The sequence below is a fragment of the Hypanus sabinus genome, chromosome 1 (assembly GCF_030144855.1).
Source record: "Hypanus sabinus isolate sHypSab1 chromosome 1, sHypSab1.hap1, whole genome shotgun sequence".
NCBI lineage: Eukaryota > Metazoa > Chordata > Chondrichthyes > Myliobatiformes > Dasyatidae > Hypanus > Hypanus sabinus.
Genome location: NC_082706.1, coordinates 137,854,927 through 137,879,092, shown reverse-complemented (window position 1 = coordinate 137,879,092; position 24,166 = coordinate 137,854,927). Strand labels below are relative to the sequence as shown.

Sequence of the window (24,166 nt, the reverse complement as noted above, 5' to 3'; positions counted from 1 at the left end):
ATGTCTTCTGTTGATCTTTAAAAAAATCCCAATCTTCTAACTTTCCATAATTTTGGTCTATTACATGGCCCCACACTTTTGCTTTTATGTTGGCTTTGACTTCCCTTGTCAGGCATCATCTTGCCTTTAGAATATTACTTCCTTGGGATGCAGCTATCCTGCGCCTTCTGAATTTTTTCCAGAAAATCCAGCCATTGCTAATCCCCGCTTGTGTCCCCTTCCAATCAGCTTTGGCCAACTCCTTTCTCAAGCCTCTGTAATTCCCTTTACTCCGGTGTAATACGAATACATCTAATTTTAGCTTCTCACTCTTAAATTGCAGGGTGAATTCTTTCATATTCTGATCATTACCTCCTAAAGGTTCCTTTATCTTAAGTTCTCTAATCAAACCTGGTTCATTACAACCCAATCCAGAATAGTTGATCAACCACAAGCTGCTCTAAACAGCCAAGTTGTAGGCATTCCATAAATTCTCTCTTTTGGGATCCAGCACCAACCTGATTTTCCCAATCGACCTGCATAATGAAAAACTCCATGACTATTGTAACATTGCCCTTTTGACATGCCTTTTCTAGCTCCTGTTATAATTCGTAACCTAGGGGTCCTGGCTACTGTTCTGAGGCCTGTAAATTATGCCCATCAGGGTCTTTTTACCCTTGCAGTTTTCTAACTCTACGCACAAGGATTCTACATCTCTACTGTTACTGTTTTCGAAGGATTTGATTTCAATTTTTTACCAACAGAGCCACACTACCCCTTCTGCCCCTCTGTCTGTCTTTCTGAAACAATGGATATCCTTGAACATGTAACTTTATTGTTTAAATTTAGTGACACATTACCTAAGCAGTATGGTCTATACCTATCTATGTATTAAGAATCCTTTAGAATCTACAGACCTCTCAGCATTTACCTTTACTAGAGTGGTATCACAACAACAACTTCACATTCAATGTCAACAAGACCAAGAAACTGACTGTGGGCTACAGAAAGTGGAAGTCAGGAAAACACATACCAGCCCTCTGAGGAGTCAGCATTGGAAAAGATGAGCAACTTCAAATTCCTTTAACATCTTAGAGGGTCAACCCTGGCTCCGATATACTGATGCAACCATGAAGAACGCATGTCAGTGGTTTTACTTCATTAGGAATCTAAGAAGATTTGGTACATCACCAAAGCGACTTACAAATTGCTATTGATGTACAGTGAAGACTGGTTGCATCACAGCCTGGTATGGACCCTTCAACGCACAGGAATACGAGAGGGTGCAGAGAACTGTAGACACAGCCAGCTCCTTCATGGACACAACCCTCCTACAATCAAGAGCATCTTTAAGAGGCAGTGTTCCAAAAAGACAACATCCATAACGACAGACTCTCACCATCAAGGACATGCTCTTGTCATGTTACTACCATCATTGTAAGAGGTAAAGATGCCTAAGGACTCACACTCAAAACCTTAGGAACAGCTTCTTCCCCTCTGCCATCCAATGGTCAATGAACACTACTTTCTTCCTTTCTTTGAGCTATTTACTTCCATAGTAATTTTATGTCTTTGCACTGATCTGCTGCCAAAAATTAATACATTTCATGACGAACAAGTCAATGATAATAAAACCTGATTCTAATTTTAACTTAGGCTGGCATTTCATAGCTCAATTTGCAAAGTGTGAGCATTTTAGGTCACCAGCTGTAAATTCAGATGTATTCCTGTATTCCTGGTTCCTGTATTTTTAACCGTCAAATGTTTCAAAAGTTCATACAAACTAAAATGCAAAACCTGGTTACACCTGAATACAAAATGCACACAAATCAGACTGATACAACATCAAAGCAAGATACTGAGAAATCAATCAACAGAATTAATGTAGAATTATGATGTGATTGTCAATGTTCTTGGCTGTGGATGGCATTCAAAACAAAGAAAAATTTGGCATTTGGGAAATAGTAACAATTTTAAAAACATTATTTTTGTTTATATCAGAGCATTAATGAAAAAATATATATATATTACAACAAAATTAAATAATCCTTTAGTTAGAAGACTTACTGAATTTTCATCATCATCTTCAAGTTCCCTTTGCTGCTCTTGATGTCTTTTAGCTTTGATTTCCATGGCTTCACTGATTAAATCTCTCAGAATTGACACAGATTTGGCATTTTTAATGAAAGGGTGCTGCATCAAGAAAAGGAAACAAAAGAAACCAATAAATTCAATCTAAATACTTGGAAACAGTCAAAGGAATTCATCAAATTTGCTAAACTATAATTCTTAATTTTCCAGAAAAGAAAGATGAAGAGTTAAAAGCAATTTGTGTTGCTTTTTTAACCACCTTCTGTGTGCATATTGAAGAGAGACAGATCCTTCTTTTTTGGTGTGTGAATTTAGATTCTCCAGTTGATTTAACGTCCAACAACTACAGAGATGTGCAAAGAGATGTGCTTGTTCTTCCTCAAAGTGTATCTGAACCAAGGCTTGAAAAGGACATGAATGCCTTTGCTGTGACACTAAAATAGACATAACCGTAGCTAGTTGGCTGTATACATGGATAATGATTCCTTTGTGAAGTAGAAATGCTATCAGAGCCAATGGCATTAATCATAAATCCCACCATCTTTAGAAGGGGAGAAAGTTTTCTAGGGTGGGAAGATAATGGGGAACAACATCCTGAGTTAAGATATAATCAGGAACAGCTCTATTTCTATCTTTGATATCTCTATTTTTTCCTTTTTGGTTATAGGGTGTTCTTTTGAAGACCCTGACCTGGAGATATGCTCTAACTTCGGTTCTTTATGGGAAAGGGACCCGCTCTCAGGGCCTCATGACCAGCCACTTTTTGATATCCCAAGGATGCAGCCTGGAAGATAAGCGCACCTTCAGGGTTCCAGATTTTTGTGGCTCTAGGGACCTTCTGATTCTGGGCTGGTGCCCCTGACTGAAGCGTCACAGTAGAACACGGAATATCAGGGGCAACGGGTCAGCTGCCAGGGGTTGTGTGTTCAGAGAGCTGGACCTTTTTGGTGCTGACTCGCGGGGCACAGAGCTTGGAAAAAGCGATGCAACAGACTTTTAACATCATAAATCAGCAAGTTGGTTGTTACGTCTCCCTCTCACTTTGAAACAGAGACATCTCTTTTTCCCTTATTAGAGAGAGAGGGGGAGAGGGAGAGGGAGAGAAAGGGAGAGGGAGAGAAAGGGAGAGGGAGAGGGAGAGAGAGAGAGGGAGAGGGGGAGGGAGAGAGAGGGAGAGAGGGAGAGAGAGAGGGAGAGGGACGGGGAGAGAGGGAGAGGGACAGGGGGAGAGAGAGGGAGAGGGGGAGAGAGAGGGAGAGGGGGAGAGAGGGTGGAGGGGAGAGAGAGAGAGAGAGAGAGAGAGAGAGAGAGAGAGAGAGAGAGAGAGAGAGAGAGAGAGAGAGAGAGAGAGAGCACGCACGCACACCTGTGGTATGTTGAATTACCAGGTGAACGATTAATTTTTTTGGGTATTGCAAATCTGTGTCTTTATTGATGCTTTGCTACACACTTGAATGCTTGGTGGAAGGTGCTGATACTTTTTTGCTGGTGGGGGCAGGGTCATCGCCTTGCTGCTGCTTGTGAGGGGGAATTGGCGAGGGAAGGCTTTGGGGTTCTAGTGCTTTAACTGTCATTCATTCTTGGGGGGACTTCTCAGTTTTCATGGATGTCTGCAAAGAAAAGAATCCCAGTATGTATATTGCATACACTTCTCTGACATTAAGTGTACCTACTGAAAGTACAAAAGGGAAACCAAAAGAATTAAATTTAATTCATTCATTTGGTAATAATATGAAAGAGCTTAATAAATAACTGATGTGCAAGACCAGTGATTTTTATCATAAGAAGAAAGCAAATTGATTTTGTTGTATTACACAAGATTCTAACAAATGCCAACATAAATTGCAGATAAGCAATATATACATGGTTATTTTATTTTCCAAGTTTAACCACAATGCACTTAACTTGCTACAAATAATTAAGCTTTACATCCTCCAATGCATCTACAAGCAACCATTACAAAAAAGGGCAGGATCAGCTTCAATACAGTCCTGATCCAGTTGGCTTCCATAATATTTTACACAAATTTGTGTATCACAATATTTTTCTGTGTCATACAAAAATGTATCCAAATATAGAAACATAGAAAAGAATATGATGGGGATCAGAGGAGACCAGCGTTATATTTCAGTATATATTCAAATAAACTAAATTTGCTTCGTATTTGGAGCTTGATAGTAAATTTGCAAGCGATTATCAATAAAAATGAATTTCCTAACTCAAATTTTCTACTGTATGAACATGGATTGAAAACTGAACATTTAAAGCAACTCCATAACCAGCAAGGAAGTGGAAGGACTAAACAGGATAATCTCTCCACACACCCCTCTCTCTCTCGTCTCTCATCTCTTTGTCATTGACAACCTACGTACCTGGACAATATCCAGCCCTCCACAATCTCCCTCTATATTGCAGCTATTTTCCCATCACTCACTCACTCACACACACACACACACACTCTCTCACTCTCTCACACCATTACATAAAACACTGCCTGAATGAACTTCTTCCACCAGTTCCATAGCAAATGACCTACTGAATGCAAGGCCTTTGTGTACACAAAGTCTCACACAAAACTGGTGCACATCATGATGACCACATCATCCACCCTATCCCTGCTCCCTGCACTAAGCCAATCAGTTCATTTCTAGACATGGTACAATTTTTGATCAACTAGAACCATATCCTTTTCAATACTTATTTAAGAATGGAGTTACAAAAGATTGAAATTCTCCTTCATAAGAAGAAGCAGGAATAACAACAACCAATCCTAAATGTTGTTTTTTTATCTCAGGTGAGTATGGTGCACAGGTGGTCAGTTTATTTAGATTAAGTTAACAGAATGCACCCATATAACTCTGGTACTCATTTTAAGATCTGACTCGGGCATCTCAAAATAGGCCTTTCAAGAACATAGACACTCACTTGCGTGTAGATAATATGCACAAGTATGTTCTGGCAAAGGAAACCAATGGAAAAGTAAGGCTAGCTAAAAAGAAGAAAAACTGCAAAATTGTAAAGCTGAAAGTCAGAAATTACTCAGCAGGTCAAGCAGCATGTGTGGCAAGAGAAACTTAGTAAAATTAAAATCATAAAATAACTCTAGATGCAATAAACCAGAAATAAAAACAGGAAGTTCTGTAAGCACTCAGCAAGATTAGAAGAAGACACATATCTTTATGGTCTGCCCATGCATACAAATGAGTATTTGCAGATAAGTGGGATGAATCTGCCAGCAACAGCAGGGCTGCAGGTAGCTTCTCTCGTAGTTTGCAGTTGCATTTACAACTTGCAAACTGCTCTAGTTAACTTGGGGTGACATCAACATAGTTAACAACCTGGAAGATTAACTCTGCTTCTTCTTCTTGACCTGTTTTCACAATTTTGTCTTTATTTCTCATTATAAATTAGATATGCAAAGTTAACATGCAAAAGAATTGAACATAAAAATGTGACAGAACAACACAAATAATATTTGAGATAGAATTACAGTATATACCTTTACAATGTACAGATATATTGAAAGTTCTGCACAGAATCAGCCCCTTTGGCCCACCCTGTCCATGCCAATCATCAAGCGCCTGTCTCTATTAATGACATTTTCCAACAGTTAGTTTCTAGCCTTTTACGCTTTGACAATTCAAGTGGTCATCCACTTGTGAAATATTGTGAGAATATCTACCTCTAACACCCATTTTAAAGGGTGCTTTGCAGATTCTAACCACTGTCCCGTTGAAAACTTTCCTCTTCAAATACTATTACACTGTAACATAAACCCATACCCTCCAGTTTTAAACACCTCTGATATGGGGGCAAACTTTGCTACCACCTCAATTCTGAGGAAAACCACCCAGACTTTCGAGTCACTGCTCCATCCCTGGTAACATCCTCCACATACTCTCCAGTGCAACACAGTCCTTACTACAGTATATCCAGAACTGCACACGCTATACATTAAGTAGATATACATTACTTGGTGGGTTATTCTTGTTTCTTGTCTCTGGATACTGCATCCCACATATTCCATGGGGAAAACTTTTATCAGAAAAGAATACTGTTGAATCTAATTCCAAAATACTGACTAACTAGTCGAGATAAGAGGAGAAATATGGAACAACTTATTCAAAGAAGTGGATTTTAAGGATGGGTTAAAGGAGGAGTCGAAAATAATAAAACATTAGCATGTAAAGGGAAATCTTGCCTGACAAATCTGTTAGAGCTCTTTGAGGAAGTAACAAAGGAAAGGCAGTGAATGTAATTTACTTGGATTTTCAGATGCATTTGATAAGGTGCCACTTAAGGCTGCTTAACAAAACCCCATGGTATTCCAGGAAAGATACTGGCATGGACAGAGGAATGGCTGACAGGCAGGAGGCAGCGAGTGGGGTAAAGGGGGCCTTTTCTGGTTGGCTGCCAGTGAGCAGTGGTGTTCCTCAGGGATCAGTATTGGGACTGCTACTTTTCACATTGTTTGTCAGTGATTTAGATAATGGAATTGATGGCTTTGTGGCAAGGTTTGCAGATGATAAAAAGATATGTGGATGGGCAGGTAATGCTGAGGAGGAAATGTGATTACAGCAGAAATTAGACAAATTGGAAGACTGGGCAAAAAATGGCAGGTGGATTACAATGTTGGGAAATATATGATAAATGCATTTTGGTAAAAAGAACAATAGTGCCGATTATGATTTAAATACAGAGAAAATTCAAACATCTGTGGTGCAAAGGGACTTAGGAGTCCTTGTGCAAGACTCCCAAAATGTTAATTTACAGCTTGAGTCTGTGGTGAAGAAGGTAAATGCAACGTTTTCATTCATTTCAAGGAGAAAAGAATATTAAAAAAAAGGAGATGATGCTGAGGCTTTATAAGACACTAGTCAGGCTGCATTATCAATGCTTTTGGGCACATATTTCAGAAAGGACATTTTGTCATTGGAGAGAGTCCAGAGGAAGTTCACAAAGATTATTCTGGGAATGAAAGGGTTAACTTAGGAGATGTGCTTGGCAGCTTTGGGCCTGTACTCACTGGAATTTAGAAGAATGCGGGGGGATCTCATTGAAACTTACTGAAAGTTGAAAGATTAAGTAGGGAGGATGTGGAGAGGATGTTTCCTATGATGGGGGTTTTCAGAACTAAAGAGTACAGCCTCAGAATAGAGGGGCGACCCTTTAGAACAGAGGCAAGAAGAATTTTTTTAGCAGAGAGAGTAGTGAATCTGTCGAATGCTCTGCCACAGACTGCAGTGGAAGCCAAGATTGTGGGTACTCAAAACAGAAGTTGATAGTTTTCTGATTGGTCAGGGCATCAAAGGACATGGCGAGAAAGCAGGTGCATGAGGTTGAGTGGGATCAGGGATCAGCTATGATGGAATAGTAGAGTTGACTCGATGGGCTGAATCGTCTAATTCTGCTCCTATGTCTTACAGTCGGCTACTGAAAATCTGGCATAAAAACTGAAAATGCTGGAAACACTCAGCAAGTGAGGTAGCATCTGTAGAATGAGAAATAAGGTCAACTTTTTAGGACAAAGACCCATCATTCAGTGGAATGTAGTGCCTGGTGACAATTAATGAAGAGAATTCCAATTAAATTTTATTTTACTTTCCCACTTTCTCCAAACACTTAATTTCTTTTAACTGTATAGTGAGTTTTATGAATGATGACAAGACTCACGATTTAATCACCCATATATTTTCAGTAATAACTGCAGTACAGACAATCATCAACACTTCATAGGTGATGAAACACTTCAGTGATTGAAGATCAGAGACTTGAATATTTATATATTTCATAGGTTCATTAAATTAGTCACAACCTGACAGAGCATTAATATTATCTATTTACTTCTGTTTCTAGTTAAGTGTTTATTTTTATGGTTTGCTCTGTTAGAATCCTTGATGGTTTTCCTTACTCGTCTGCCGCCATCACTTCCCCATTGAGAATGTATTTCACATTTCCCTATTGTATTGTCATTTGATTTTGTTACTTAGCCAGTGCAAAAATTCAGCGAGTTCCACTAGTTTCAAAAGTTTTCATTTTCTGATTCATGTTGTACTTGAAAATAACTGCTTTTCCCCCCCACTGAAGTATTGTATTTTGAGGTACCAATTTTAATAGTGTAATTTTTCCTTTGTCCTTTCATTTTAAGTTCAATTTAAAATCTGTTCTGCTGCTGCGAAACAACATGTCATTAAAGATAGTGATAATAAATCTGGTTCTGATTCAAGTTCTAACTCTACAGCAAAGTTGCTGATTTTATAAAACAGGACTTTTCAGGTGATTCAGAAGTACAATTTCAAGTCATTCAAATAATTCTCACAAAGACTCAACAACATTGCCTTTACGCCATCTCGTCTACATGAACTTGCGAAAAAATTAATTTTCAGTTGCTTACAATATAATAGCAAATGAGATTTCAATCCACTTCTTAGCATTTTGATGGCTGTAAAATAAATCCAGTGGTAGTATTGTTAATTGTGAAACGAATTGTTAAAAACCTGCCTGCTTCACTAATGCTCTTCAGAGCTGGAATGCTTCCGTCCTTACTTCTTTTGGTCACATGACTGATTCTCAACTGCCTCGTTAGTTCGGGAATAATTCGGGATGGAGAATAAACAATGGAATTATCATTGCTACTCACATCACAGGAATAAACAAATTAACCCCTTTATCAACTCAGAATGCAAAGCATGGATAGCTTGAAGCTGAATCAAGTGAGGGCACTGCTGTGGAACTGTACCAAATGTTGCTGAGAGCTGAGACGGACTGTATGAAATTACAGGACGCACAGTACTTTGGGAAAGACAGATTCAGCTTCAACCAAATAAAGATGAAAAAAACTGTGCAAATATTTTGAGAGGCAATGGTTTAAGCAATTAGCTTTCAAATTCCATCCATCAACAGTGGAGGTGCGAATTTCAGGTTGACTTGATTAGGTGTCAAGAATTCTCACTGTCTCTTGAGAGAAATGTACAAAAATCATGTCTCCAGATACTAAAGGGTACTTGGTTGGCAAGGAACAAGACATGACTTAAGCAAAGAAATCTGTAACATTTCGAAATTTCTATTTATTTTATAGTACACCAAACAATGGAACTCTCATGGGATTAATGGTTGAAAACAACAAGCTATAAAGCACACTGTACTTCTCCAACAGCTTTATTCAGTATCATACAATGTAGGAGCCACATACATATCTGTTCTCTGCTTTATATTCTGTGTTGCGGGGTTTATATGTTAACTAGTCACATGAGTGAGGTTGCAGTAAAAGCCAAGGGAATAATTTACATATTCTTGCTTACTTCACAGAAGAGTCATAGGTTGGGACCAGCGGAGGTCACATCTTTTGCAGACTGCTGAATAGTGCTTAGCTTACATTTGGGTACACTTGTACACCTGAGTTTCATCACTTCAAGACTGCATGTTTGCTGATTGAAAAAAAGGATCAAATAAAGGACTTGACTTTTGGAGCTATGGGCACATCATGTAAGTATAACCACTATGTAGCAGTCACAGGCTAGCAGCAATTGTTTTATTTTGGTATTTGATTTTTCTGCTACACACTATTGTTAGTTTGAGTTCCACCCAAAACTTTGAGTGACACTTCAAAATAATGCTGAAGAAATTCTGTGTTATCAGAGAAGATACAGATAAATCTTTGTCAATATGGAGCACAATTTGCAGAATAATGGTAAGCTACTTTTTTAACATGACGACTACTTATCAAGACCATAATTGTATATTACAGCAATGAACCCATGAAGGTGTACAAAGAACACCTTTAACAATATGTTATGCAAATGCTTTGAATCAAATAGGTCCAGAGCGGCATTTTCACAAATAAGCTATTATTCACCTCAAGACTTTTCCACCATTTAGGTAAATTACCATAATCTGCAGTAGGCCTTTATATTCTTTGATTCATCTTCCTTAATTGAATGTAGAACTATTTTTTCTGACAATAATAAACCAATACAAATATTCCAAAATTATTTGTAATACTCAGCAATTAATCTGTCTCTAACTCTTGTAATGGAAAAGATCTCTAAAAATCTATCACATCGAAAAGGGCTTCCTACTTTCATTTCTGAAAGGCCTATACATACGTTTAGTTAGGAGGAGTGAGTGGATGATGTGCAGATGGAGAGGGTAAGAGGTAAAAGAGATTCAGTGAATGGAGCCAGTTGAATCAGGAGAGGGTCTAGAGTAAAGGGGAAAATGGACAGAAGGAGAGTGGTTTCCAGAAGCAAGAAAATTTGATGTTCATGTCACCAGGTTTCAGACTACCAATTCCTTCTTCTTCAGCCCTTGACCTTTCCCACCCACCCGATTCACCTATCACCTTTTATAGCGTGTCTCCTTTTCCTCCTCTCGACTTTTTATTCCAGCAACTTCCTCTTCCTTCTCAGTACTGAAGAAGGGACTTGGCCTCAAATGTCAACTATCTATTCATTTCCATGGATGCTGCCTGATCACTTTAGTTCCTCCAGTATCTTGTGTGTGTTGCTGTAGACTACCAAGATAGAATACAAGAATTCAGAGTAAGAATCAGGTTTAATATCACTAATATATGTCATGAAATTTGTTCCTGATCCGACAGCAATACATTGCAACACATAATAATTTTTTAAAACTATAAATTATTATAAGAAATGTATCTCAAAGTTAAATTATGTAGTGCAAAAAGAGAGCAAAAGATGTGAGATAGTATTCGTGAGCTCATTGTCCATTCAGAAACCTGATGACAGAGGGGAAGAAGCTGTTTGTGAAATGGTGCATACGTGTCTTCAGGCTCCTGCAACTCCTCCTCGATGGTAGTAGGGAGAACAGGGCATGTCCTGACTGATGGTGGGATTCATTGGTTAGGGGAACAGAAAGGAGGCTCTATGTACGAGAGCAGGATTCCTGGATAGTTTATTGCCACAAGAGTGCCAGGATTAGGGACATATTGGATTGAGTCTATCCCTGCTATTTCCCTTCTCTTTTCCAATATCTCTGTCTCCATCTCTAGAGCCAAACTGTCAACCAACATCTTTTATAAACCTACTTATTCCCAAAGTTATCTCAACTGTAACTGTTCCCACCCTATCATCCCACTCTGGCTTTTTACTTCTTCTCACCTACCTATTACATCCCCTCCTCCTTCCCTTTCTCTGATGCTCCATTCTCCTCTCCTATCAGATTCCTTCTTTTCCAGCCCATTACCTTTCCAATCACCTGGCTTTACCTATCACTTTCCAACTAGTCTCTTTCCCCTCCCCCCCCCCCACCTGGTTACTTTGGCATCTTCCCCCTTCCTTCTCAGTCCTGAAGAAAGGTTTCAGTGCAAAACATTGACTATCTGTTCATTTCCATACATGCTGCCTGACTTGCTGAGTCCCTCCAGCATTTTATGCATGTGCTTTGGATTTACAGCATCTGCAGACTTTCTTGTGTCTATAATTCAGTACCTATCCATAAGTTTTTCTCCTTTTCCAATAACCACCTACTTAATTTTTTTCCTCTTCTACTTTTGCAATTTCATATCCCAGAATCTGAATCATCTTTCTAGCCACTGAAATAAGGTACTATAATTTCCATCTTTCGCCAGGATGGACCGTGGGCAATCTACTCCTCTCATGAACAACTAGATCAATCTCCTATCCTTGCAGGCATTTGCACCAATTCATCTATCTTGAAGAATTTCTCTCACTTTCATCCCCTTCATCCTACCTGTTGATGAAAATCACAAGACTGCAGACGTTGGCAATTTGAAATAAAGGCAAAAAATCCTAGGAGCATTCAGCAGGTCAGGCAATATATATTGAAAAGAAATGGAATTATCATTTCAGATCAAAATCCTTCAATTCACCTGAAACATTAACTGTTTTTTTTCCTATTAATGATTCCTGACCTGCTTTTCCATTTTTATTTGATTCTACGTGTTGTGTTTAATGAGCATTCCTGAACTAAGATGGTTGCCAGATAATGTATCTGAAGCTTTCAAACTATTGAGGAGAATCAATAGGGTGGATAGAAATTAATCCTACGGGCTGGAGAATCTGGGATGGGGCAGATTCAAAACTCATGCCAGACTTTTCAGGATCAAAGTTAAGGAACACTTCCACAACTATTTCCTATATCTGGAATTCTCAAATACAAAACGCAGGTAAAGGTTGTTTATTAATTTCCCCTCTACCATCAGATTCCTCAAAGGTCCATGAATCCATGAACGCTACTTCACTATTTTGCTCTCTTTATGCACTATTTAATTTTTATATATTTCGTATTTGAGTTCATTTTTAATTTACTGCACTGTACTGCTACTGCAAAACAACTAATGTTAGTGATGATAGCCTGATTCTGATTCTACAAGACTGATGGACTTTTTTTTAACCAAAGATAGTAATGTAGAGAAAAGGCAGTAGCAGTAGATCACAGATCAGATATAAACTCATTGAATGCTGGAATAAACTCAACTTATAAAAGAGCCTAATCTTTTTCTTAACGTGATATTTTCCTGTATCCCTATGAAAGAGATACAATGTGTACTATTCCAATAACAAACAAGAGAAAATCTGCAAAATCTGGAAATCCAAGCAACTCACACAAAATGCTGGAGGAACTCAGGCCAGGCAGCATCCATGGACAAAAGTACAATCAACATTTCAGCCTGAGACCGTTCGGGAGGACTGGACTCATACTTTCTCACATCATTTTTAAATAACTCTGGTTTAAAACAAAAACAAAAATGTTTCTTTTCATAGAGCCATTTAATATGGAACAGGTCCTTTGGCCCAACTCTTCCATGCCAACCAAGATGCCTTTCATGTGAGTTATTAGGCTTGCAATCCCTCTGTACCATACTACTCATCACTGAGAAATCCTAAACATGTGCCTATTTCAAATGTGAATATAATATAGTGTCCCTCGCACTAGTGCACCCCATCTCCCGATCTGCTAGAATTTCTCTTAATATTTTAATGTTGAGTTACCTGATTTTACCCACTTACTGTTCCCATAACATAACTGTCCATTTTAAGTACCAAGTACACCCTATCCTTGTTATAAGCGTCTTCAGACTATGCCGATTCACAGTTATGCAAGGAACCTATTTCTACCAACGTCTCCTTATGTGCGTCCAAAATTCACAGGTATGCGAGCAGCACTGCTTTCCTGCCAATACAATTCACATGTGCATGCCTCACAGTCCCACTGTTGGGACGAAAAGCACCGCTTTCCCGCCAAATGAGTCAGTTGTGTGTGCATCACGGTCTCACTCCCACCAGTCTCACATTGGTTTTGACAAGGTTTAGATGTTGAATCTTGCGCCCTTAAACTTCTGTTGGTTTTACCTATGGTACAGTGATTTTGTGCTTGAAATATTTAACTGTGCCTCCTAAGCATCCGATGTCATGTCCTGGGCCATCAGCCTAACACGACATCGCTGATTTAACCATTCGACCAAGGTGTGATCCACATTCAAGGCTTTTTTTTTACAGCGAACTATCTCAGATGCTGCAAGCAATAGACGATTTTGAAAATCCCTGGAGCTTACCAACGATGAGGGAATGGTGGAAGTTGGAGCAGTTAGCACAAATGGCGATGGACATGGACCCACGTTTAGAATGGAGTCAGCATTTCAGTCGTTCCCTGCCATCAGCCCTTCTTCCCTACAAGCAAATTTATGCTGAAAAACAAAATGCTGCCAAGCAAACAACCCTCACCACTTCAAACCGGTGTTACCTTCTGCTGCGGTTCTGTGAGACTTTTGTGAGTACTGCTTTTGTGTCGTTTTGGTATGAAAATGTGAATAAATTACAGATAAAACATATTTAAGACGCCCTCTGCAACGCATCCCTATTTTCTCCATTTAACTAATTATTCAAATTATGCAATTTCACATTATGTATCGACTGCGAGTAACATATCCCCCGCATATAACGAGGATAGGGTGTATCAGCTTCCAGGTTATAGTCAGCACTTCAGACAAGAGCAAAAAACAAACTGCTGGAGGAACTCAATGCGTCTCGCAGCATCTGTAGAGATAAAGGTTCTCGGCTGCAGGAGTATGTGCTGAGGGACGCATTCAAACTTGGTGCAGCCACCGCAAGGGCCCGGTGGAGAGGATCACAGTCTAGGGCGGGGGTCGGCAACCCGCGGCTCCGGAGCCGCATGTGGCTCTTTTACGTCTGTGCTGCGGCTCCCTGTTGCTTTGGGAAATAATTGGTTGTGGCGACCCTTTTCCTGGCACATCCGAACCGACTCACAATTAGATAGCCTACGGGGGTTTGCGAGCACAGAGCTTTGGAGCCTCTGCGCCATGGGGGGCAGGTTGAGGGAGACTTAAAAGTGAGGCTGAAGATTTCGAATAAAGTTTTTTCCTTCGACTGCAGTTACCGACTCCGTGTCGTAATTTTAGCGCTGCGTGTAGCACACCGCTACATGGTCAGTATTTAATTAAAATGTATTTTATGTTAGTTTGTTAGTTTTTGAAATGTAAATCTAAATTTGAAGATTATGGTGATCTTGTACAATCTAAATAAGACTTTGTGGCGACCCATTTCCTGACACATCCGAACCGGCTCACAATTAGCCAGCGTTCAGGCTAAGGGAGATAGCCTACGGGGGTTTGTGAGTACGTGTCTTTTGCAGCATCCGCGCCCATGGGGGGCGGGTTGAGGGAGGCTTAAAAGCAAGGCTGTTTAGTTCGAATAAAGCTATCTTTGACTGCAGTTTACTGACTGCGTGTAGCAACCGCTACAACGTGTTTTTATCGCTGGCTGTCCAGAGGGGAGGTGCTGAAACGCTTTGTCGCGTGTCTGGAAGAAGTGAAAACTTTCCTGGGCAGCAAAGGGCTCACCTTTCCTGAGCTGGAACAGCCAGAGTGGCTGGAAAAGCTACACTTCATGGTAGACATAACAGCACACCTGAACACGCTGAACACAGCTCTTCAACGGGGTAAGGACGTACAGCCCTGCACATGTTGGAGGATGTTTTGGCATTCGAGCGCAAGTTGACGTTGCTTGCCAGAGATTTACAGAAAGGCACATTGTCTCACTTCCCCAATTTGAGAGAGTTCAAAAAAGGTCACGACATGATAAATTCGGAGTATTTACATTGGGCAATCATCGCAATGCAAACATCGTTTGGGAAACGCTTCTGTGAGTTCAGAGAGGAAAAAAACACATTATCCTTCCTGGTCACTCCCCTAAGCATCGATCCATCCCTACTGAATATGACTGCATTGTCAGGTGTGAGTCAACCTGAACAAGGATGATAAATATTTTAATTGCCTATTATTTTACGTATATTCATATGCTTTCATTGTTCAGTGAAATAGTCCTTTTATTTTTCAGGTTGACAGCTGGCTGACGTTATTTTTGGTTTGCTGCTGGCGGCAAATTTAAGTTTGGCGTTTTTCATAAATACAAGAAGGACTCAAATAGACGTTGAGTATTTTACTTAAAAGTAACCTTCAACCCAACGTCTTTTTTTCGGAGGTCAACATGTTTTTGTTGCATGCAGAAATGTAATTTCGTTTTCTCTGCAGGAGTTCATCAATTTCATAAATGCAACACATTATAGTTTGTTTATACATAGCATAAAGGCAAAACAAAACGTTGTATGCAGTGTTATTTCATTTTAAATGTCAAACGGGTTTTGCGGCTCCCAGTGTTTTCTTTTCTGTGGGAAACGGGTCCAAGTGGCTCTTTCAGTGGTAAAGGTTGCTGACCCCTGGTCTAGGGTCTTCCCCTACGAGAGCTGAGGGGTAGGGGGGGCAGGGTGTATACCCCTGAACAAGTGTATGGAAACATGGAATAACAGAGTGCCACGTGGGTGGCAAAAGTGTGGGAATGTAAAGACCATAATGGAAACATCTGTAAAGGACTGAGAGTCATTGAATGGTTTATTGTACATAATTATATTTTTGAATAAAGTATATTTTGATTTTAAAAAATCTGTAGAGATAAATGGAAAGTTGGCATATAGTTGAGGCTTCCATCTGGATCAAAAGAGTTAATTTGCAGCTCCTTGTGAATCCAGTTAAAAAATTGCCTTCAGTGACAAAACTCTAATAAAGCCCTTAATAACAGAAGTGCATTTTGTCTGCAGAAAGCATTAATTCACAATAGGAGAGAAAAAGATTTTTCATCAAGACCAGTAGTGAGTGTGAAAGGACACTGTACTAATCTGTTCAGTCTCTGTTTAAAGGGGGCTAAACTACTGACTTTTCCTCGAAAGCTGGTTTTAAATTTGGACATGATACACAGATTGTATTCTCCACTTCTTCATTTTTCATTTTCTTGAAGGATCTTTCACTTGTTTAACTTGAAGTTAATATTACTCTCCACTGTTCGTCAAGGTGACTTGTCAAAGGCACTGCCACTCGGGTTTAGTCTGAGTTTTCATTCCTCACAAAATGGTCAACATAGTGTGTTGAGCCAGAACTGGCAAATGGATGATTCATTTTCTCTCTTCTAATAAGCCCCAGCTGCCAATCAACTTGATTCACCCTATGTGAAGACATGAGGGTTCTGGATGCGGCAAAGACCATAAGGTGAGACAACATTCAGGTGCATCAGTGAAGACCTTCTCACAGAACCAGTGGCATCGCTGGCCAAACTGTTCCTTACTGTTAAGGTTTGTAACCCTAAAACACAAAACTAATTGAAAGGAAAGCAAGATAACTGACAATACAAATCTAACTTTGTTACTTACTTTAAGTGAGGCATGAACGTATGACATTGTGGCGACCCACTTCCCAGTGCACTCGAACCGGCTCACAAATCGGCGCGCACCGGCATTGAGGCCAGTCCCAAAAAGGGCGCCAAGTCTGCTTCACCAGCAAGGGGAAAAGCCCGCGCGCGGGACGGGACTGTGAATACGCGCTCCCTACAGCATTCCCGCCCAGGGAGGGCAGGATCAGGAAGGCTTTAAAGCGAGGCCACGAAGTTCGAATAAATCTCTTTTGCAACCGCAGCTCATCGACTACGTGTCGTTATTTCAGCGCTGCGTGTAGCACACCGCTACAACATCCCATTTACAGACTTAGAACTATAATTAAACAATGCTTAATCAAACAATATATTCACAATATTACTCAAATGTTGCTGATATATGAAATACACAACACTCCTCCCTACTTAGCTATGAACTCCCACTGAATATAAAATGCATCGCAACTTGTATTATTGGTTCGCTATGTGCCATGCCTTTCCATGAACTTGACTATTCTTGGCAACCTGTTTATTTCTGAAGTAGTTTGCCATTGCCTTTTTCTGGGCAGTGTCTTTATAAGACACTCTTTAGATATTGTCTGCCAGGTGCCAGTGGTTGCCTAACCAGCTGATCTACTTTGATCCTTGCTTCTTTTGTAGTCCCAATTTCTTTCTCTCTCTTTATCCCACTCTTTTTCTTTCTCACACTCCTTCTCTCTTTCACGCCTTTCTCTTTCTTGCTCACATTTTTTCTCTCTGTATCTTCTCTCTTCAACTTCCAGCCCTTCTTTTTTTCACCTACCGTTTTCTTCTTCTGGTTTCTTGTATCTCTAAATTTGCCAATTTCTCAAGGAATTAGGCCTCATTCATCCTCTTCCATTTTGAAAGCACTTTTGTCTTCCCCTTCTTTCTTTCCTTTTTTCCTCTTTCTCAGATGTGCATCTTGATCTTGGGAAGATGTATGCAGTTCTCTGGAATATTCTTTTATCAATCCCTCTATTGTTTCCTTTATGGTCTGATCTCTCCTCTTGGTTTCCTCATCCACAACATCATCTGGAAACATTTTTGTTTTTGTATCTCCATTGACTCTGTTCTTTTCGGCCTACTGTTCATCCAGAAGTGATTTGGTCTTTGCATCTACTTTTACAAGCAGCCTTTTGATTCCCACTTGAAGTTCATGCAATAACCTTAATATATGTGGAGTATATTCTGGTTCTTTATATTCACAAAAACCAAATGCTTGCAACTTTCCTGAAACTCCTTAAATTCTCTTTCAGCTTAAAACCAAGCCACATTTCTCAAGAAATTGTCTGAATGACAAATCAGAAACTTTGTCAGATACGTTGCCTACAAAAACTACTGTTGTAGAAACATAGAAAACTTACAGCACAATACAGGCCCTTTGGCCCACAAAGTTGTACCAAACATGTCCCTACCTTAGAAATTACTAGGTTTACCCATAGTGCTCTATTTTTATAAGCTCCATGTACCTATCCAAAAGTCTCTTAAAAGACCCTATCGTATCCGCCTTCACCACCATTGCCGGCAGCCCATTCCATACACTCACCACTCTCTGTGTAAAAAACTTAACCTTGACATCTCCTCTGTACCTACTCCCCAGCACCTTAAACCTGTGTCCTCTTGTGCCAACCATTTCAGCCCTGGGAGAAAGCCTCTGACTATCCACAAGATCAATGCCTCTCATCATCTTATACACCTCTATCAGGTCACCTCTCATCCTCAGTCGCTCCATGGAGAAAAGGCTGAGTTCATTCAACCGGTTTTCATAAGGCATGCTCCCCAATCCAGGCAACATCCTTGTAAATCTCCTCTGCACCCTTTCTATGGCTTCCACATTCTTCCTGTAGTGAGGTGACCAGAACTGAGCACAGTACTCCAGGTAGGGTCAGATTAGGGTCCTATATAGCTACAACATTACCTCTCAGCTCCTAAACTCAGTTCCATGATTGATGAAGGCCAATGAACTGTATGCCTTCTTAACCACAGGGTCAACCTGCGCAGCTGCTTTGAGCGTCCTATAGACTTGGACCCCAAGATCCCTCTGATCCTCCACACTGCCAAGAGTCTTACCATTAATACTACATTCTGCCATCATATTTGACCTACCAAAATGAACCACCACACATTTATCTGGGTTGAACTTCATCTGCCACTTCTCAGCCCAGTTTTGCATCCTATCAATGTCCTGCTGTAACCTCTGACAGCCCTCCACACTATCCACAACACCTCCAACCTGTTTTCAGACTACTGCATGTGCCATTTAACATAATTCCTCCAAGCAGCAGGTTCCTTCCTTGCTTTACAACTAGTGGCACAGAGGCTGGCACCAACACCTGTTTGTCCTCTGTTCGGTAATGGTTCATGGTGTGCAGCTTGGAGAGAATGTGGATTCATCCAGTACTTTTCTTTATTCACTTTCAATCGACTCTGTTACAGAGGATATGGCATGCAAATGGTGCATATGGCATCCAATCAAATTGTAGTTGTCTCAGCCACTCACATCCCAACAACACTGGCCATCCTGTTTTTACTCATACAAACCCAATGTAGCTTGTTGGTTGCTGTGTTTCACTGATACAAATGTCATCCTCACAGGAGTTATCCTTTCTCCAGTGCGGGTTCTTAATTGGGTATCTGCAGGTTTCAGTTCAGTATTTTTGAAGTATCATTAAAACTCATTTTGTTGAATGACTGAAACGGCCGAGACAGTATCCAATTGCATTTTAATCAATTTGTTGTTCACTTCTGCTGTAAGCCATATTGCTTGCCTCTGGTTATTTTTCACCATGTAACTCTCAAGGCTACCCAGACCTGTGCCACTCTCATCACTATCAGATTTTTCATCAACAGCATACAGATTTTGAAACTGTAGCTATTCCCTGTGCAGTCCATTTGTGGCATGACCGTGTAGTGACTAACACAACGCTGCACAGTGCCAATGAACCAGTTCCTGCTGCTGCCTGTGAGGGGTACGTGGTTCTCCCCATGATCATGTCAGTTTCCTTCAGGTGCTCTGGTTTCCACCCGCAGTCCAAAAGACATATTGGTTGGTAGGTTAATTGGTCATTGTAAATTGTCCTCTGCTTTGGCCAACCAATCGAGGGTTGCTGAGCAGCGTGGCTCGAAGTGTCAGAAGGGCCTACTCCATGCTGTATCTCAATAAATAAATACAATTATTTTTGTCTGCCCAACATACTCTTTATATGTATCCTACACTGTTGCATTTTCTGCAAGTTTCACCTGTAAATCTGCATGGGTTTGGTGTACGTAAGCCCCTGCCACAACGGTAACACAATTTGATAGGCCTGGCCAATTTCTGTTTAGACACTGCAATTTTGTTCACACTCACTTTCATTCCTGACTTAACATCAAAGTATATATTTTGTATCGAAAGGACAGGCAGGAAGACTTTAGCAGTGGTGTGGCTCTGTTGGTAAGTGATGGAATTACATCTTTAGAACGAGGAGACAGGTCAGAGAACTGTGAATCTTTGTGGATGGATTTAAGAAACTGCAAGGGTTAAAAAAACCATTATGAGAATCATATATAGGCCTCCAAATAGTAGCCATGATGTGGGGTTGAGATTGCAAAGGGAGCTGGAAAAGGCTTGTAATAAGGGTAATGACACAATTGTAATGGGGGTACTTCAATATGCAAGGGGATTGGGAAAATCAAGTTGGTGTCAGATCGCAACAGGGAAAATTTGTTGAATGCTATGAGATGGCTTTTTAGAGCACCTTGTGCTTGAATTTACTACTGGAAAGGCCATTTTAGATTGGGTATTATATAATAACCCAGGTCTTATTAGGGAGCTTAATGTAAAGAAACGCTTAAAAGGTAGTGATCATAACATGATTGAATTCATACTGCAATTTGACAGGGAGAAGCATAAGTCACATAATCAATATCGCAAGGGAATAAAGAGCATTAGAGAGGCGTGAGAGAGAAGCCTGTCCAGGTGGATTGGAGGAGGATACTGGCGGGAATGACGGCAGAACAGAGATGACTAAAGTTTCTGGGAATGATTCATAAGGAGCAAAGTAGATATGTCGCACAGAGGAGAAAGTTAACAAATGGCAGGGGTAGGCAACTGTGGCTGACAAAGTAAGTTAAGGACAGTTAAGAAATGTTGAAAGGACAAATAAAAGCCAAGGAAGGGGTATATAAGGTTGCAAAATTGAGTGGAAAGCTGTATGATTGGGAAGTTTTTAAAATCCAACAAAAGGCAACATAATAAGGGAAAAAAGATGAAATATGAGGACAGAGTACTCAATTATATAAAGCAGGATACCAAAATCTTTTTCAGTTATATAAAGAACAAAAGGGAGGTGACAGTTGATACTGGATCACTAGAAAATGATGATGCTGAGATAGTAATAGGGGACAAATAAATGCCAGATGAACTTAATGCGTAGGTCGAATGTCTTCACTGTGGAAGACATTAACAGTGTGCCAAAGCTCTGTGAGTGTCAGGGAGAATGAGTGAGTGCCATTGCTATTACAAAGGAAAAAGTGCACATCAAAGTTCTTAAGGTAGTTAAGTCACCTGGACTACATCCCAGAGTCCTGAGAGAGGTTGCTGAAGAGATAACAGGTGCATTTGTCATTGTCTTTCAAGTATCACTTGATTCTGGCATGGTCCTGGAGGACTGAAAGATTGCAAATGACACTCCACTCTTTCAGAAGAGTGGAATGCAAGAAGGAAGGAAGTTATAGACCTGTTAGCCTAACCTCAGTGGTTAGGGAAGTGTTGGAATCTATTATTTAGATTTATTTGGAGACAAATGATAAAATAAGTCAAAGTCAGCCTGGCTTCTCTGAAGGAAAATCTTGCCTGACAAATCTGTTAGCATTCCTCGAGAAAGTAACAAGCAGGCTGGACAAAGGAGAGGCAGTGAATGTCATTTACTTGGATTAACAGAAGGCATTTGAAAAGGTGTCACACATGAGGCTGCTTAACAAGATAACTTAGGATGGCATGGATAGAGGAATGGCTGACATGCAAGAGGCAGCAAGTGGGAAAAAAGGGGCCTTCCTCAGTATTGGGACTGCTACTTTTCACATTAAGACGTACAAACAAGCTGGATGAACTCAGGAGGTTGGGCAGCATCCGTTGACTGCTTCTTTCAACAGATGCTGCCCGACCTGCTGAGTTCATCCAGCTTGTTTGTACATCTTGATTTGACCACAGCATCTGCAGTGCACTTCGTGTTTACTTTTCACATTGTTTGTTAATAATTTGGATAATGGAATTGATGGCTTTGAGGCAAAGTTTGAGGATGAAATGAAGATAGGTGGAGGGGAGGTAGTACTGAGGAAGCAATGCGATTGCAGCAGGACTTGGACAAATTGAAAAAAATGGGCAAAAAAAGTGGCAGATGGAATACAGTGTTGGGAAATGTATGATAATGAATTTTGGTAAAAGGAATGATAGTGTGGATTATTGTCCAAATACGGAGAAGGTCCAAACATCAGAGAAGCAGAGGGACTTTAGGAATCCTTGCACAAGACCCCCAGAAGGTTAATTTATATGTTGAGTCTGTGGTAAAGAAGCCAAATGTAATGTTGACATTTACTTCAAGGGGAACAGAATGTAAAAGCAAGGAGACAATGCCGAGCCTTTATAAGACACTAGTCAGGCCACACTTCGAGTGTTGTCAACACTTCGGGTGCCCCATATAGAAAGATAGAAACATAGAAAACCTACAGCACAATACAGGCCCTTCGGCCCACAAAGTTGTCTTGGAAAGGATGTCTTGTCATTGGAAAGAATCCAGAGGAGATTCACGAGGATGATTCCAGGAATGAAGGGGTTAACATACATGGAGTGTTTGCCAGCTTTGGGCCTGTATTCACTGGAATTTAGAAGAATGTGGGGGGGATCTCACTGAAACCTACTGAATATTGAACGGACAAGAAATGATGGATGTGTTGACAATCTTTCCTATGGTGGGGGTATCCAGAACTAGAGGGCACAGCATCAAAACTGAGGGGCAACACTTTAGAACAGAGGTAAGGAGGAATTTTTTTTAGCCAGAGAGGAGTGAATCTGTGGAATGCTCTGCCACAGACTGTACTGCAGGCCAAGACCAGAAGCATATTTAAGGCAGAAGTTGATAATTTCCTGATTAGTCAAGGCATCAAAGGATATGGCAAGAAGACACGTGTATGAGGTTGAGTGGGTTCTAGGTTCAGCCATGATGGAATGGTAGAGTGGACTCAATGGACTGAATGGCCTAATTCTGCTTCTATGTCTTGAAGTCTTAAGGAATGCAACTCAATTGCATCCCTATCTGCTGGATCCATTAATACAGCAATTTACACTTTTAAGTGTGAATTGTGCTTCATTTAGGAGCTATTTTTGAATGCTTTCTTGTAAGCTTTCACAAACAAAATGATTTCTCAGTGCATCATTAAGCCCATTACTGAACTGACAATTCTTGGACATTTTTTTCAATTCAGCCACATATGATAAAATAGACTCTCCCTCCTTTTGATTCTGTTCATGAAACCTAAATCCTCTGTAATCAACAATTCTTTTGTTTCTAAATGTTCCTGCATTATTCTCACAATATTAACATAGCTAGTTTTGCTTGATTTGGTTGGAGCAAACTTCTAATCAAATGGTATGCTTTTAAATCCAATGAACTCAGCAAAATTAGCACTTGTTTCCATTGGCTATTCCATTTGCTTTTTAAATACTGCTCAATTAGCAGTATACATGAGTGAGTTACCCATTGAACAATCAAACACATCTATATTTCCTATATAATCAGTCACTTCTGCTTTTTTTAAATTTATGATTATTATCACTCGGTACTACTGTTTATGAAACCATGAATCAGTTTGTTTTCTGCCTTTTTTTAAACTCGATCAACCTTCTCCTCTGGTGAAGGAAAAAGAAACATGCTGTGCTGCTTTATCTTTTACCTGACTGCTTTTTGCTGTGTTTTTTCTTATCTCAAAAGTCTCCCTGCACCTTGACATCTCAGGCTCGTTTATAACTCCATCATCTCTACTGTCAAGTTTTGAAACTCTAAAACATAAAACTGATTAAAAGGAAAACAAGGGAGCCAGGAATTCAAGTCTAAATTTGTTTTTCCACTTTTAGCGAGGTACGCATGTATGACGTGGTGACACGATGACATAAGCCATTCATGTACTTTGTACTTTCACCTAGAATATTGTGTGCAGTTTTGGTCCCCTAATCTGAAGAAAGACATTCTTGCCATAGAGGGAGTACAGAGAAGGTTCACCAGATTGATTCCTGGGATGGCAGGACTTTCATATGAAGAAAGACTGGATTGACTAGGCTTATACTCACTGGAATTTAGAAGATTGAGGGGGGATCTTATTGAAACGTATAAAATTCTAAA

The 24,166-nt window shown here is 40.1% G+C and overlaps 1 protein-coding gene across 1 annotated transcript in view; it reads right to left on the bottom strand.

Annotated features, from left to right (window-relative positions):
* stk3 (serine/threonine kinase 3 (STE20 homolog, yeast)) overlaps positions 1 to 24,166 on the bottom strand; it is a 455,037-nt gene that overhangs the window by 193,284 nt on the left and 237,587 nt on the right. Inside the window, exon 8 of the mRNA XM_059976958.1 lies at positions 2,047 to 2,172. Coding sequence (XP_059832941.1) covers positions 2,047 to 2,172 — 126 coding nt within the window. The remainder of the gene's footprint in view (positions 1 to 2,046; positions 2,173 to 24,166) is intronic.